General features: G+C 36.4%; 1 protein-coding gene across 2 annotated transcripts in view; it reads right to left on the bottom strand.

The window, feature by feature from the left end:
• Positions 1-10,084: 10,084 nt before the first annotated feature.
• Positions 10,085-15,279, bottom strand: part of kcnj5 (potassium inwardly rectifying channel subfamily J member 5) — a 41,714-nt gene continuing 36,519 nt past the window's right edge. Inside the window, exon 4 of one of the 2 annotated variants that reach the window (XM_014020846.1) lies at positions 10,085-11,594. In XM_014020846.1, coding sequence (XP_013876300.1) covers positions 11,209-11,594 — 386 coding nt within the window. In that variant the 3' untranslated portion in view covers positions 10,085-11,208. The other variant, XM_014020847.1, reaches the window with a different exon arrangement.

Raw genomic sequence — 15,279 nt, forward strand, 5'->3', positions numbered from 1 at the left:
CTCACTAAAGATAGAAAAATGATCCCACTTTATTGCCTTAGATTCAGGCCTGTAATCCAGTATATACGTCCAGTATGAGTCAGGTAACAGAATATTTGCAGTATAGCTTCAAGTCGTCATCAACAGATGGCAAACAAGTTCTGTGAAAAGTGAATTTGTTTATAATTAGGCAAAATTTGGAACACAGATCCCAAGAATTAAAAGATGGGGAAAAAAAGACTGATAACAAAAACAGAATAATCTTCAAAAAACTCCAACTGGAAATACAGAATGTTAAAAACAAAACAACCCTCAGCCAGCATCCATAACGCTCCACAAAACCCCAAAGTCTCAAAACAAACTGGATAGAAAGCATGATTATAAAACATCCTTATTATAAAAAACAGTTACATAAAACATCAGAACTTTAATAAATGTATTAAATTAGATGGAGGAAATGGTTTACTCAAACCAGATTTCAGTTGGAAGTGTATTTTATATCGTTATCTGTATCTTTTGTCCATGACGGGAACAAGTCAGCTTGAAAACTGGACAGTGGAAATGTTTCACACAGACAATTAAAGTAGATGGATTTCACTGAAATATTTAGTTTTATAGAGCAATGTTCAAATTTAAATCTAAAGTGTAATTTTGAAACAATCTAAATTCTAAAGATAAAGGCGATTCCTAATGTGACATACTCTAAAGCTTAATGCCACCACCCAACATCAAAAGAAACTATTTTACCACCAATGAAAAGATTTTTTTTAAATTGCTGTCAGTCCATATTTACTGTATTTTTGTAATAATTTTGAAAAATGGAGACATGTTTTTGAACACAAGGGCATACATAAAAAATACATAGTAAGGATTGGAGAATTTTTTTCCTTTGAACAGCATTTAGTGAATGAAAAGTATGTTCCTCAGTTGTGATGTAAAAATGTAACAAGGTCCCATAATTCTTAAAAGCCAAAGCCTAACCTAACCTGATTCCAATGGTATGAAAACATGTAGTCAGTTTGTTAGTAATTAGCTTTTAAATAAAAATAAATTAGGCAAAAAATTCTGAGAGCAGAGTTTACTGTTGTATCCATACTTGAGTGTTTTTGCTTTTTATATTTTAAAAAATGTGCTGAAACAAGTTAGTCATACATATTCAGGTAAGAGGACCGCTCTTCATCCTGTTCAGTCATTGTTTGGTGTGTAGGAGGTAGAAGAGCCATGAGGGCTCCATGTATAATGAAAAAAAAAAGAGGAACAGGAATGATAAATATGCAGATTAAAAACTTCTCTATATAAAAACCTCAGTGTTTTGTCCTGCAGTTACCCTTCCCATGCACACACGTGAAGTTGCACAGTTTGCAATCTTGATGCGTTACATAAAGAATTGTTTTTTTTTGTTTTTTTTTTTACCTGGAGTGTCACGGCTCCAAGCTGCACACACTAGTCCAGTCCTCTTGTACTTTTATGGTTTCCTTAGATGAAACATTCAGTTTGTTTTCCAGTAAACKGAAACACTCACATGGATAAAATGAGATCTAAATCAACCTGCATCATTCTAACAAAATACAAAAAAACAAAAAAGACAACTTTTTTTATTGGCTCAGGTATTGATTCTGATGTTACCTTATGGCATTATTAAATCAGTTAACCATTAAACTGGCATTGGATATTGATTGCACAACATGTCCTTTATCCTTATGTTATCTGCATGCTTACGTTTTCCTGAATGTCTGGCAGCCTGCTGTTGTACAGACCGAGGCACAGGAAAGAGTTTGTGTGGGTTTAAAATCCTCTTAGAACCAAAGTGCTTCTCGATGATAAAGCTCCCAGACAGAGCTGTGAGACGTTACATGAAACTGTGGATTTATTTCTACCGTTGATGTGGGATATCTCATATGTTATGATCTTTTCTCTSTTTTTCACACTTTAAATATTTATCAAGTTGTCTTAAATTCAATAGGAGTTCAAAACTACTCRTTACAGGCGCTCTGTTCTGCCCCGACAGTGCAATAACTAGATGCAAGATGTATTGTGCTGTAACTGTCTGGGGAAAAAAATGTATGTGGGAACGAGAAAAGAAATTGTCTTGTAACTTCCCTTTTTTGAAAGCCTTTGTCTAGGAGAAAAAATACATATTAATGCAATTTTCTTTACTTTTTGCTATACTATACCTGTTCTTGCAACAAATTCGGCCTTTGTTTGCAGAAAAACCAAAGAAAATGGGGGAAAAAAAGCTATTAACATTGACAAGTATCTCTTGTACCTGAAGATGAGTATCTGCTGCATTGCTATGTGCTGTTCAGGGATGAGTCAGTGAGTTTATAAAGTGTTTGCAGATTAAAAACTCCTCTTTCCATCACATAGTGGTCCTCTGAATTCAGCGCACGTTTCACYGCAGTTTTATTGTTTAAAATCATGCCCGACTCTGATGCTGAAATGCYTTTTTTTTAATTAATCCAAACCTTGTATGCTGTGTTGGTTTGGTGGTTCTAAACAAGGCCTCCAGTGAAATAAATGGTTTGAAGGACAGCAACTCAGTTTATAGTATGAAGAAAATTGTTTTATTGTCAACATGTTTTTTTAATGAAATTACTCAGAAACTCAGAAATCTTTATGCTTATTTGTTGAGTCAGACGGGCCTACAGATGATGACAGTCTTGTAAGTAGGGGTGTCCCAATACCAGTCTTTCTCAAATCAAGTACAAGTATGAGTACCTTAGTTTGGGTWCCAAGTACTCACTGAGTTAGAATTTAAACATTACACTATGGTTGTAGAAACACATTTATTTTATTCAGAACTTGGTACTATAGCGCAGAGGTTCTCAAACTGGGGTCCCTGGACTCCCAGGGGTCCGCGAGAGGTATTTTGGTGGTCCTCAAAAATTTTTTACTAAAATGTTAATTTGGTTTTTATTTTTAAAAATGCATGGAGAACAATGAACTAATAAAAAAAAAACATAATAAACTTAATAAAAATATATATTTCCATGGCATTTAGGGGTTGAAATGACAATAAATTATCCTTTAAAAACAGCACATGAGGGGGTCCCTGGAATTTCTTTTGTCCTTGTAAGGGGTCCCCAGTCCCAAATGGCTTGAGAACCCCATAGCGGATATTTTTGAAAGCGAGCTCAGTCTGAACGTGTTGTATTTCATCCAGCCTTTACGTCAGTAAGTTGAGGGTATACAGATCAGTCCAAGTACTAACGTTGCAATTACGCAAGGTTTTTCCTGTAACATCTGCATTCTTGCGAGATTTCAGGAAGTCTCGCGTGATTTCACATCAGACAATTGAATGTTCTTGAATGAAATAGTCCGTGTGTGGTGTGTTGTCTCTTGCCGTGTTGCTGTWCGTCATACACTGTAGGACCAAACCTGGTKTATCCATGATWTTTTATCTTCACATGTAGGGTCTCTCAGTCTTTGAAAATCAGCCGACAATGTTAAAAATCTTGCCGTGTGATGCCATATGTGTAGTGAGCTAATGCTAGAATGAACAGCTGGCTGCTCAGCTTGCAGAAATGCAAGTTTCGCATTTTGGTTCACTTTTTAAAACTATTTTATCATTTGACTGTAGTCAGTAAACAAACTTGTTTTTCTTAAATTTATGTTTTCTTTTCAGTCATTGATTGCAGTTATGTTAAATGTCGCCATTTTAAAACATAAACAGTCTACATCTGTGGTTATTGTCATCTAGAAAGACGAGTGTTTCCTCCAAACAATATTAATTTTTAGTCTTTAACTTTTGTTTGAAGGAAGCAAGTTATGCCATACAGAAATAGCAGTTTACCTTTACAGATCAATCTTTATCAGTTGTATATTTTCTTTTCATGATTGGAACAGTTGCAGCTTTACTCTCTGCCTCTGTTTTCTCAGCAGGACAAGCTTGATCAACTCAATGCAAAGTTGTAGCGGCTGTGCATTCGAAGACATTTGCATCAAAGGCTGCACTCGTCTAAAAAACATCAAAGATCAGACCGCTGTCTACTGACTCAGAAAAAAGGCAAAAATATAACAAAATTCTCTTCATGCCCCTGTCTGCCTGTTCTAAATAAAACTCAAAAAATCTTCACTAAGCTCCTCCCACACGTAGTGCGGACCTTCTCTCAAAACTACGGTAATCGTTTTTAAAAACTGTTTATACGTGACAGCTTTGGCATATTTGTAGGATCACTGTGCTACAGAAAAAGTTTGCATATGCTTCTGCTTTAAGTACGTATAGTGACTGATTTACATTAGCTTCCAGCAGTGCCTCAAATAAAAGGCCACTTTGTGCTGTTGCACCAAATGTCTCATTAAATTTTCACCGTTTAACTGAAAAGAACAAAACAGCAAAAATACTTATCAGCATGTGGTTGATGTATGGAAGTGTATTTCACGTTTTTAATACGTTGTATGTGTAGAGCTCACTGCTTTGATTGATTCTGCAGGAAATGTGTTCAAAAGCTTTTTTCATCTGCTGCTTCTCCACACTGAGAAAAGCCAGCTGAGGTGGTTCGAGTCCTCCTGGACGCCTCCATGAGGAGTTTTTCCTGTCCCACTGGGAGGAGACCCTGGGAAAGATCCAGGATGTGCTGGATGGATTATGGCTTATGGTTGGCCTGGGAACACCTTGAAAAAGGTATCTGGGCCTCCCCAGCTTCAGCTGAGAATGAGTGCACAAAACTGGCTTCAGCTCATGTGTTCCTTACAAGCAGGACAGGTTAAACAGCGAGCTTTTAAAAAAAAGAGACAAGACAGATAAATGACATCCATAAGCTCCTTTTTAGCGGCAGCAGCTCTAAAGGATCGAAGATGGAAAGCAGTGAAGCATTACTGCTTCCTGTAAAAGAAGATTGAAATACTTAATAATATGTAATTGTGGMAGGGAGACTCAGATGCTGAAAAGAAAACAATTGGATTTCAGAACTTGGCTTTGAACCTCTGCTGAAAACAAAGAAGACGCAGGGCTTTCAAAAGAAAAGGATCTCATTCACAGAGTAATGAGWAATCACTTTGTTTATGTTGCCGCATGAATACGAGATCTTTGGCTGAGTCAGCGTGTTTTTATGAAAAGAATCAGAAAGTTTTCTGTGAATGTACAAAAACAAAGTGATTTCGTTGTACTTGTTCCCTCCTCCTGTTAGAATTGGTTTGAGCAGGTTTTTACATTCTGACAACCCCTTTTTTAAGCAAGTTGTTTACTTGTTTATTACAGGAGTGTATTATTTACCTGGAAGGATATTAATGCAATAAACCAAATACAGACACTTCTGATGTGGTATCATTCACTAGCTTTAGATAATATGTCATTGTGTTTTATTTTTCATTTATTTCTCTAGAAATTGTTTTTGTGACTTGATAAGAATATAAACGATAGAACATTTTTGGATTTTGCTGTGTATAATTGTAAACATATACGATGCTGATTTGAAGGTGTAAGGAGAAACTGATGACTAATTGTGTCTGTACCATCTTTACACACACACACACCTTAATGTACTGTACCTATTTCAGTGTACCATCCAGTAGATGCAATATATTAATCATCGTACATTATTCAGATCTGATTCACGGACTGTCATCTTGGTGACGATTCAGGTTCAGAATTGAGTAGCTTGGACAAGAATAGCTTTGACATCACATTGCTGTGATTTAGTGAACTTCCTCAACCCTCTGAAAGTAACATGATGTTACATTTTCTCACTGTTTGTGTTTAAGCTACCAACTTATTGGGATTGTAACTTCTGCAGTGTTTTTTCATCTGAAACCGGGTAAAACTTAAAGTGGATCTCTTCTCCCCTTTTTACACTAGCAAATTTCTTAATATTTTCATTGTACAGTATTGTCATTTAGTACAATTTAGTCCTGTGAAGCAGATCTATTCATTACAAATTAACATTTGTTGGCAAAATGATTCATTTCTTTGTCCTATCAACAGGATTTTAATCATCAGCAATATTAGTGTGAAGGTTTCTATGCATGGCACATTCAGATTGAACAGACCTGTATTCCAGTACAGAAAGTAAAAGTACAGGTTGCTGCGTCTGATTGTGAACACAGAACGTGTAACTAAAATGAAATAAAGGCTGCTGGGCTGGGCAAACAGTAAGCAGGACGTTACAATTATCTTACAAAACTCAAAATATTTAAAAAGAGAGCTCAACTGACGACAGAAAACCAACATAAGAAGTTTAAATGGGAGGGGGGGGTGCATTTTCCAGGCACATAGGCTACGCTCACACTGCAGGTTTTAATGCTCAGTTCCGATTTTTTGAAAAAAATCAGATCTTTTTGTGTGAACGTTCACATTACATTTTAAATGTGACCTGTATCAGACTCCAGTGTGAACGCTACACAGCACTGATGTGACACGCATGCGCAGTAAACGACGTGACGTCTCATCAGCCGGCTTGTTTGTTTACAGAGCTAGCATGGATGCTACATTTTGCACATCGAATCTGAAGTTGTTGTTTAATCAGAGCTGATTAAATAATTATCTGACATGCTTCTTTAGTTCAGTGTTTATATCTGAAGCTGCCTCTGACCGGGATGCTCCAGTGAGGCTTTTTTTTTAACGAAACTACGAGCTGGAAAAAAGTATCGACAGAGAAGCTAACTTTAGGATCGATACTCTCCGCGACCCAGGCTGGACATGTTATTATCAAACTATCTACGTGGAAAATGAAAACTAAAAAAGATGAAGCAACTGGACTTGTGTTTTGGAGCTGTAAACACACGGAGCTACAGATTTAAACAGTGAGACTTGAGGTTAGTGTCTTATCGATCCTTCACCCCCACCTCACTGATGAAAAAGTCAGATGAATGTGACATGAGCGTTCACACTGCAGTCACTTTGAAAACATCAGATATATATATCCGATTTAAAACCACATACTGAAACGGCCTGGGTCGGATTAGAAAAAATCAGATATGAGTCAGATTTGCCTGCAGTGTGAACGTGGCCATAGTTTAATTTTATACCACAATCAAGTTGTCGTCGGCTGTTATGAATATGCTGTAAAAAAAAAAAAACAATTAATTTTGCACCATAGCCCATTTAAACACCTTGAAATTGGCCTCTGTCTTTTTAACAACCTCCTACCATTTATGACACTCCCACTTCAGCACATTTTCGCAACAATGCTTTGTGGGAGGGGTGCTCTGTGGGGCGGGAGCTCGGCTGCAGACTGAGATCCAGGGGGGAGCTTTGTGTAAATAGGCGGAGCTTTGTACCAGCAAGCGTTCAGGCAGCTCCACATGGCCACAGGAGATTCAAGGATTTTTCAAACATGCATGAATGAGTCAAAACAACACTCTGGGTATGTTTTTGATGAATAATGCAATTAAAGCTCAAAAAAGTTGAATTTGTTTAAAACCACCCACTTTAACATGTTGTGGTTTTTGGTGGGGTGACATGGTACAAGGAATATTTTATAAGTACTTTAACCAACTGTAGAGCAGTATGATACCAGCATTTTATAATCTGTTTAGCAGCATTGTTCTTGTTACTAACTAATTATAAAACAAACACATTGGCCATTTTTTATCCTCTGCATTAATAAAGAGGCTAGGATATCATTAGTGATGATAACCTCTGGATAACATTAATAAGGTATTCTGCTGAAAAAAAATCTACATAAAGTGATTAATTTTTTAAAAGTTTGCTCCAAAGAGTAAATCATKCCACTAAAGAACATTTTTACTTTCTCATAGGGTATAAAGAAAACACTGAACCCTGCACAAAATATCATCAGGGCAAAAAACCTACTATAATTTACAGATTTTTACAAATCTAGTTGACCAGAATCATCACATTTTTTAAAAATATTAGGACACAGCCTACATTCTTGGCCAGACTTTCTGAGGTTCATAAATACATTCAAGCACTCCTTTGTGAGTTTCTTGGTGGTCAAACAGGAAGCTCAATTTCTAATTAGATTATGATAACCTTGACTGCTGATTCTTTAGTAATTTTGAAAAGTTCTTTAGATTCTTTTGTTCTAAGACTTTCTGTCAAGATTACTTTTTTCACTCATATTTTCTACAAAAAGATGTCACCTTAGTCCTGCAGATGTGTTGGATGTTCTGCCACTCATGAGGTGTATCCAAGAGGTCTGGACACACCTCCAACCTGAGCTAAAAATGGTACAGGAGGTGGTGTCCAGATATAAAATAAAATTCAACAATGATAGCTAACAGCATATTTTTACATTAAAAAACAAGAAAAGAGACTGTAATCAAAAATCAACAGCAAGCTTTAATACAGGTTYATGATGTCTGTGCTGTCATTGTATCATTATTTTCTGTCTTATTAGTGGTGTTTGTACATTTAAGCCAGATATAGTTGAGGTTAAAATTCTATGCTGATGTTGTGCRTCAAAACCTGAAAAGTTGTGATTGTCTGATCTGTAACCTAAATCAGACAATGTATTTTACCAGGTTGTGTTTAATCTGAATATCTTCCAGCAACTAAACCAGTCGCCATCAACCTAAATTAAAGCTTTTTTTGTAAAATGAATGATGCCCTTTTCCAGTGACTCCCACCAAGCTGGAAAAAATAAAGAAGAAATATAAATTAAGTGCACAGTCAAGACTTTAAAGCCCTGCATATAAAAGCTCTTGATGCTATCTCTTTCAGTTTTGTCCCGAGGCGTGAACATAAGGTTGCCGAGCAGTGATTGTAGTGACTTTCATGTCAAAGTGCCTGACTAATCCAGTTTTAATGTAAAATATGTGTAAAGGGTTGTTTTACCCTGAAGCATGTTGGGTGAAAACGTCATTTTCCTTCCAGCTTATAAACTGCAGCGACTCATTTGAGAGTGTTTTCACACACCTACGGTAGTTCATTCATGCAAACCTTACATAAAAACACATGCTCTTTTGGCCACAGTATGTTTATTCCCATGAGAACACGCAGAAAACAAATGACATTCCAGGAATGAGAGATCATCTCTCCCTCTCTCTTTAAACAACTGTGTTGTCTAACAAATGGTACACAGCTTACACATAGTAAAGTGCTGAAATGTGACAGCGAACAAAGAACTGGGACTTGAAAATCCAAAGCGATAGTTTAGGTTTTCTGGTGTGGTTTTGTAGAAAAGTTTACAAACAGTCAATATCTTACCTGTTGTAGATAGCTCGTTGAAGGGACTCCGTTTGGAGAAAAAGTTTATTCTGACCAGACTGATGAACCAATGATGAGCTTAAGTGGCGTCGAGTTGTTTTAAAACAACAAGATCATGCAAATACTAACCTTTATGCCACTATCAACGTTACATGTTTAATAATTAATGTTTAATACTTTTAAATTTCCCTCAGGTTTGTTCTGGAAGTTCTACATCCAACTGCTGCTGCCACTATTTGGACTTGCAAACAACCCAAAATTTAGATTTAAGCTAATGTGTTGTTTAAAGAAGGCAGCAATGAATGTTTTACCTTAAATCTACTCAGATCAGCCATTAGCTCATCAGTGTAGTCAGAAAAAAACTCAATTTTTCTCTAAACTGAAGTTGTTTTCTGCAACACCTAACATAATTACAGATTTTCCATAYTGCATCCTTTCAAAAGATCTGAACTGTTAAGTATCTAAAATATCTCTTTATTTCAATATAATAGTTTGAGCGTGACCGGCTAATATGTATATAGTAGAATTATCCTAACTTGCATGCCTAAAAAGTACCCTGTATTAAATGTACTCAACAAAGAGGGAATAAGGCTTAAGTCATGCATGCCAGCTGTGTGTCTTTTGAAATTCCACTGTGTTACAGCCCTGATGAAGTTTTAATCTTCAGCAATCAATAGCTATGAGATATGTCAAGTTAAAACCCAAGAGTGGTTTTCTGAACCAAAAAAGTGCATTTTTTTTAAAAAAAAATAAGTTTTTAACTTCATAAGGCAAAAAGAAAATATGTTTAAAGAGCAATAAAAAGGCAAGAAACGAGTTATCAAGATATTTTTTCTCATGACTTGATTCATTACCAAAGGAAAAATATAGAGATGATTTTTTTCAAATGTCAAATTTAAACCAAAACAGAAAAGAAAACAKAATGGGTAGTTAAGCATTTAAAATATTCATATACTGTAAATGATGTGTAAAAAAATAAATAAGGSGAATTTCAAATTGAAGTTGCACATAAATTTTTAATATTTGAAAGTACATTTGATTGCYTCCTTTAACTAGGACTGACATGCACCAGCCAGCAGCAGAAGCTCAATGGGTGGTTAGTTCAAAGTGGACTCCCCCCCTTATAGGAAATTGTGCTTTATGTTCCAARGAAAAGAGACTTGGACTAAATGTATCAGTTTGTGCAGCTGGAAAGAGAATAAATCGTTAACGAGCCCAAAAGTTTTCAAAAGAGTCAAGTTGGTAGCTTATGTGGCATTTGTCTACTTTTACTGGCAAAGTCCTAAAACAGCATATAAAAAAAGAGGTACTATCAGGTTTTCTTTCTTTCTTTCTTTCTTTCTTTCTTTCTTTCTGTCTTTGTTTCTTTTTTTTCTGGGGTGAAGGCTCCCAGTGTATTGATGGCAAAAATCAATGAACAACCAGAAAAATGTGAACAAAGAAAAAAACAATAACAACAGGAATATACTGTAGTTGCCAGCACACGACTCTTGCCTGTCTTTTTTTWAAACTCTCCTCCTTTTTCTGCACACAAGAAACCTTATCTTTGTAATCCCAGGTGAAAGAGATTTCTGGCAGAGATTAACAATGTTGACAGAAATAGGAAACCACAATCGGCCACATTTGAAAGCAATAAATTAAAGCGAGATTCGATTACTGCGTACAAGCTGCTGTTGGACGTGAGCGGAGTTATGAGACGGCTTAAACAGTGGTTCTCAATGGGAGTTAAATAAGGCTGAGTTAACACACCTTAAAATGAGAATATTGGAGTATTCATAARGAGCCAGCGGTGTGCTGTCAGGGCTACCGGATTTAGCTCAAGTTTACGAAATAAAACTCGAACCTATGAGTCGTAGCAGTTTGTGGTCTTTGTGATTATAAAAAGACAATCTGAAACCTTTAAGAGTAAATACAGATATTGTACACRTGTGTGTCTGTATGCATACTTATTTGCCTACAAAACCAATCTATACTATAGATTGACACTCTCATAGAGGAATATTGCACRAGTCAGACGTCTTCTGTCTTCTGTACCTGCACTGGAACAAGATGGCCATTRATTAAAAGAAGCATTCTACGGTACAGTCTTTTCTGGGCTTTTTTTTGACTGATTTGCCCCTTCAGTCAGGCAGTCCATCAACAAGGGGTTGCTCYCCCAAAGCAGCAGCTGAGCCATTGTTCTCCCCCCTGTCACCCCCTAAATCCCTCTCCCTGTTTGTCTCATCCTGGCTCAGTGGATCCAGTGTTGACAGGTGGTCCAAGGGGTCAAACGTATGAGTTTTGGGCTCAGGGCTTAAGAGTGGTAGCTGCGGCAAAAGCGGCTCATCCCGGAACTTAGTGGCGAGCTCCCTGGCGCTGCAGGTGGGCGTATTGGTCTCGTAGACCTCGTGGAAGTTGTTGTAGTCCACCTCGTAGAAGCCCTTCTCCAGAGAGAGGACCGGCGTGAAGCGGTAGCCCCACAGCACCTCAGTGTCCAGGTAGGAGCTCCGGGCCTGACAGGTCATACCTGCCACGGGTATGGACAGCCGTTTGGGTTTGACGATGCCACAGTCACACAGGGTATGACAAAAAGACACATATGGACAGAATGGACAAGCAAATGGACGGTGAAGGACAACACATAGGAAAGAAGAGGACAGTATATGTCAGTTATTTATATTTATACAGCAGCTGCATACAGAAATATCCAAATAGTGCACAGAATTTGTCCACTATATTTGTAAAATGTCACTTTAAAGCCTGTGGTTTTGTACACTTCTCAGAATAAAAATTGATTTTCTCTAATGTTGTTACACCTGCCTCAAACCCGTTTATATATTGCAGTCGGAGCATCATTGAAGGTCCCAACACACTGTTTTCACTGCTGTTGTCAGTTTGCGTTTTCTCAGAGTTTCATGCGGATCACTCAGCCTCCACCTGCACACCATGAACCTGAACTCTCCTGCAGGGCAGCCTTTTGTGTTTTCACTGAGAATCCTAAAATACAAAAGTTGACACTGTTATCAACACAAGAGGCTCAATAATGACTGATAAAATGCGCTGAATGAATGAATTGCTTTACCTATCACRCCACTGCATACTCTGCAAATAATATCTCTGACACTTTTATCCATTTGTTGACATTATTTGTTTAGTTAATATAAAATATGTTGTAAATGAAAATCTAATGAATTTATGACAAATTGAACTGAGTAAAAAGAACATGACAGAACTTCAGAGAAGTTTTGAACAATCACTTATTGTTGTTTTTTTCATAAGTCATGGTTGCATTGCGTATTGTTGAGACATCTGTTTACTCTGAAGTCTTTCTTTTCAAGTTCACATGCGTTTTTTGTCGACTGAGCTCAAAAGAGCCACGTAGCCTAACGGCTTACGCTAATTCAGTCATGTTCCAGAAACAGATAAAGGAAATTTTTTAAACGATTAATTGAATATTAGGTGCAGTATTGTATTTTATACTTTCTGATCATTGCAGCCATGAGGCCATACCAGAACAAGAGTTGGTGTGTGTCTCATGTGGTCTTTCTCTTAGCCTAAACAAAAATGAGTTATGTTCTGACATCTGAAATAAAAGGTAACACCTCCATGGGTGTAACCAGGAAGAGATGTACATTATAAGGTCAAWTCATTATTATAGTAGAAGAAGTTGTTAGTGTGTTGCAGAGTCTCTGCTAGACTGCTGTGTTTTGTTTTGTTTTCAGCCCAAGGTCTTACCTGAGGCCTGCTGAGTGCTGTTCTGTGAACCTGATTGGAGTCAGAAGATTGAGAATAAAGTTTTAAGAAGAAATCCAGCAGATTCCTGTTTATTCGGACATACCATTTGGAACAACGCATATTATTTTTCTTACACAGGAATGCAGATAGTTTTTCATGATAACTTCAGAGGACTAATAAATAATACAAAAACAGTCTGAGTTTCTGATGCCACGACTGATGAGGTACTAGATAGAAGGACTTTTTGTCAAAACATCCCATCAAAGTTAACTGAACTATGCCTTTTAAAAATGCAGTTACCACCATAAACAAACCAATCACACTAATAAAAGCAAAACTGACATAAGATGTGCATGAACATTTTTACTTATTGTTAAAAAACTATTTCGAAAACTGTGAAATTTGTGTCTTCTGGACCAGTAGGGATTGTTGCTTGCTTCTGAAAGGCGAAGGTGGAGAGATTTTGTTTTTATTTTTGTGTGTGTCTGTGTTTCTGTGTCTGTCTGCTACTAAAATATCTCACCAGCCACTGGATGGATTTTTAATGAAACTTGCAGGAACTTTTGGCTGGACATGTAACGTTTTGAACCAACCCAATTCAAAATGATTGCTACAGCAGGTTGAAACAGATTTACAGGTATTGTGTACATTTTGTGCATACCTGTACTGCAAAGTGTTTTTGCTTCAAAATTTTGCACTAACTGTTGGAGTCAAACTTGTTTGTTAGCAACACATCTTGTGAATCTCTGATTTAAATGAAACTTTCAAAATGTAATGGTTGGATGCAGGTTTATAACTATTTAGTCTACACATTGATGGCAGCCATAGCCAACTGACATTAAATATAAATCATCCATAAACTTTAATAATTATATCTAATAATAATAATAATAATAATAATAATAATAATAATAATAATAATAATAATAATAATAATAATAATAATAATAATAATAATAATAATAATAATAATAATAATAATTAAGATGCTTGTGCGTAATGTCATTTTAAAGATTTGACCAAAAACTTAGTAACCTTGTTCTCAGTCCATCTAAAACTCTGTTACAAAGGGCAGCAGGTGATGTGCATTCCTTTCAGGAAAGTTCAGATTTTCGTTTCAAATACATTTAAACTGTTAAATAATAATGTGGATAGGATCTTAATCTAACATGTATCTTTGTATCTGCTCTCTTGTTGGCCCTAATAACAATATTTACCTTTCTCTTAGTATAAAACACATTAAGCAACTGTGGTAGAATTCTTAAGATTTTCCTAGATTTATTGCAATGTAAAACCTACACAAAAAAAAACTTGTTTACGTAATATAACGGATGCCTTCTTGATTCTGAGAACTGTCATAAAGCAGGTTTTACTTTAAGTATAAATACGCTAACTGGGGGTGAAAGCCTAAACCTGCCATCTTCAGCTCAGAAGCATTAAAATATAAAAACAAAAAGTTTGTTGTCGGCAACACCAGAGCACAAAGCTGGCTCTCTGGCAGAGTTGAATAAGTGGTATTCTTTTAAATTWATTTTTTCTATTTATCTGTAGGGGGAAATCCATTTTGTTAACATTATAAAGCAAATTCTTAAAAGGTTTATCAAAAACAAACAGCTCAGTTGGTGGGTTTATATAGAAAAGTACTTTTAGAGAAACACTTTTCCTTTGAAATGCAGAAGGTAAAGTGCACCTCAAGTCTGCTAACTTTTTTGCTTTCTGATTAAATATTTTCAATGAAATTGTTGCACCATATTTGAGATGTTAAAACAATGGATGGATAACAAAATATGAAGAAAGTAACAAGGCAGCGCCACACTTGTTTTATTAAATTATGGATGTTCTTTGTTTGAACTTGATTTCAAAGGTTTTGCTGTAACGCAGAGCAACAAAGAGACAAGAATAACATTTATTTTGCCACCAAAGCTCTGACAAAAGGTAATAGATGTCTATAGAAAAGTAAAATAATTTGAAAACCATCAATAAAAAGCAATTTAACAACCCTGTGCAACTGCTTTGCAGCAGCACACGTGTMAGGAATCTTCTGCAGGTAGAGGATGTTGTTTGTTGAACAGACTGTGAAGCTTTATATAAAATGGTAACACGAGAAGCTGGGATATAAATCTAAAACCGACTTGATACATTTGGTCTAACCTGTTACACGGATGAGAAAATAACACGAAAGCTAAAGAAATATCCTTTAGTATTTGTTTTATTTACTGTGTTGATGGTTAAACAGCCTGGCTTTATGAACTGTGACAACATAAAGTTTATTTGCTGCTTCTATTTTTACACAAAAATTATTGCAGTAACTCTAATGGTGCGTTCACACCAAACGCGATTTCAGCATCAGGAGCCTCAGGTTTACATGCAAAGTCTATGGTGGACACGCTTCAAGCAGCGTCGGGAAGTGCTGCGGCATGTCAAGTGCGATTAGAGCAGTGCGATTTGAACGATTTGAGCGTTCGACGTGCTTGATG

Source organism: Austrofundulus limnaeus, unplaced genomic scaffold, assembly GCF_001266775.1.
Source record: "Austrofundulus limnaeus strain Quisiro unplaced genomic scaffold, Austrofundulus_limnaeus-1.0 Scaffold268, whole genome shotgun sequence".
Taxonomy (NCBI): Eukaryota; Metazoa; Chordata; class Actinopteri; order Cyprinodontiformes; family Rivulidae; genus Austrofundulus; species Austrofundulus limnaeus.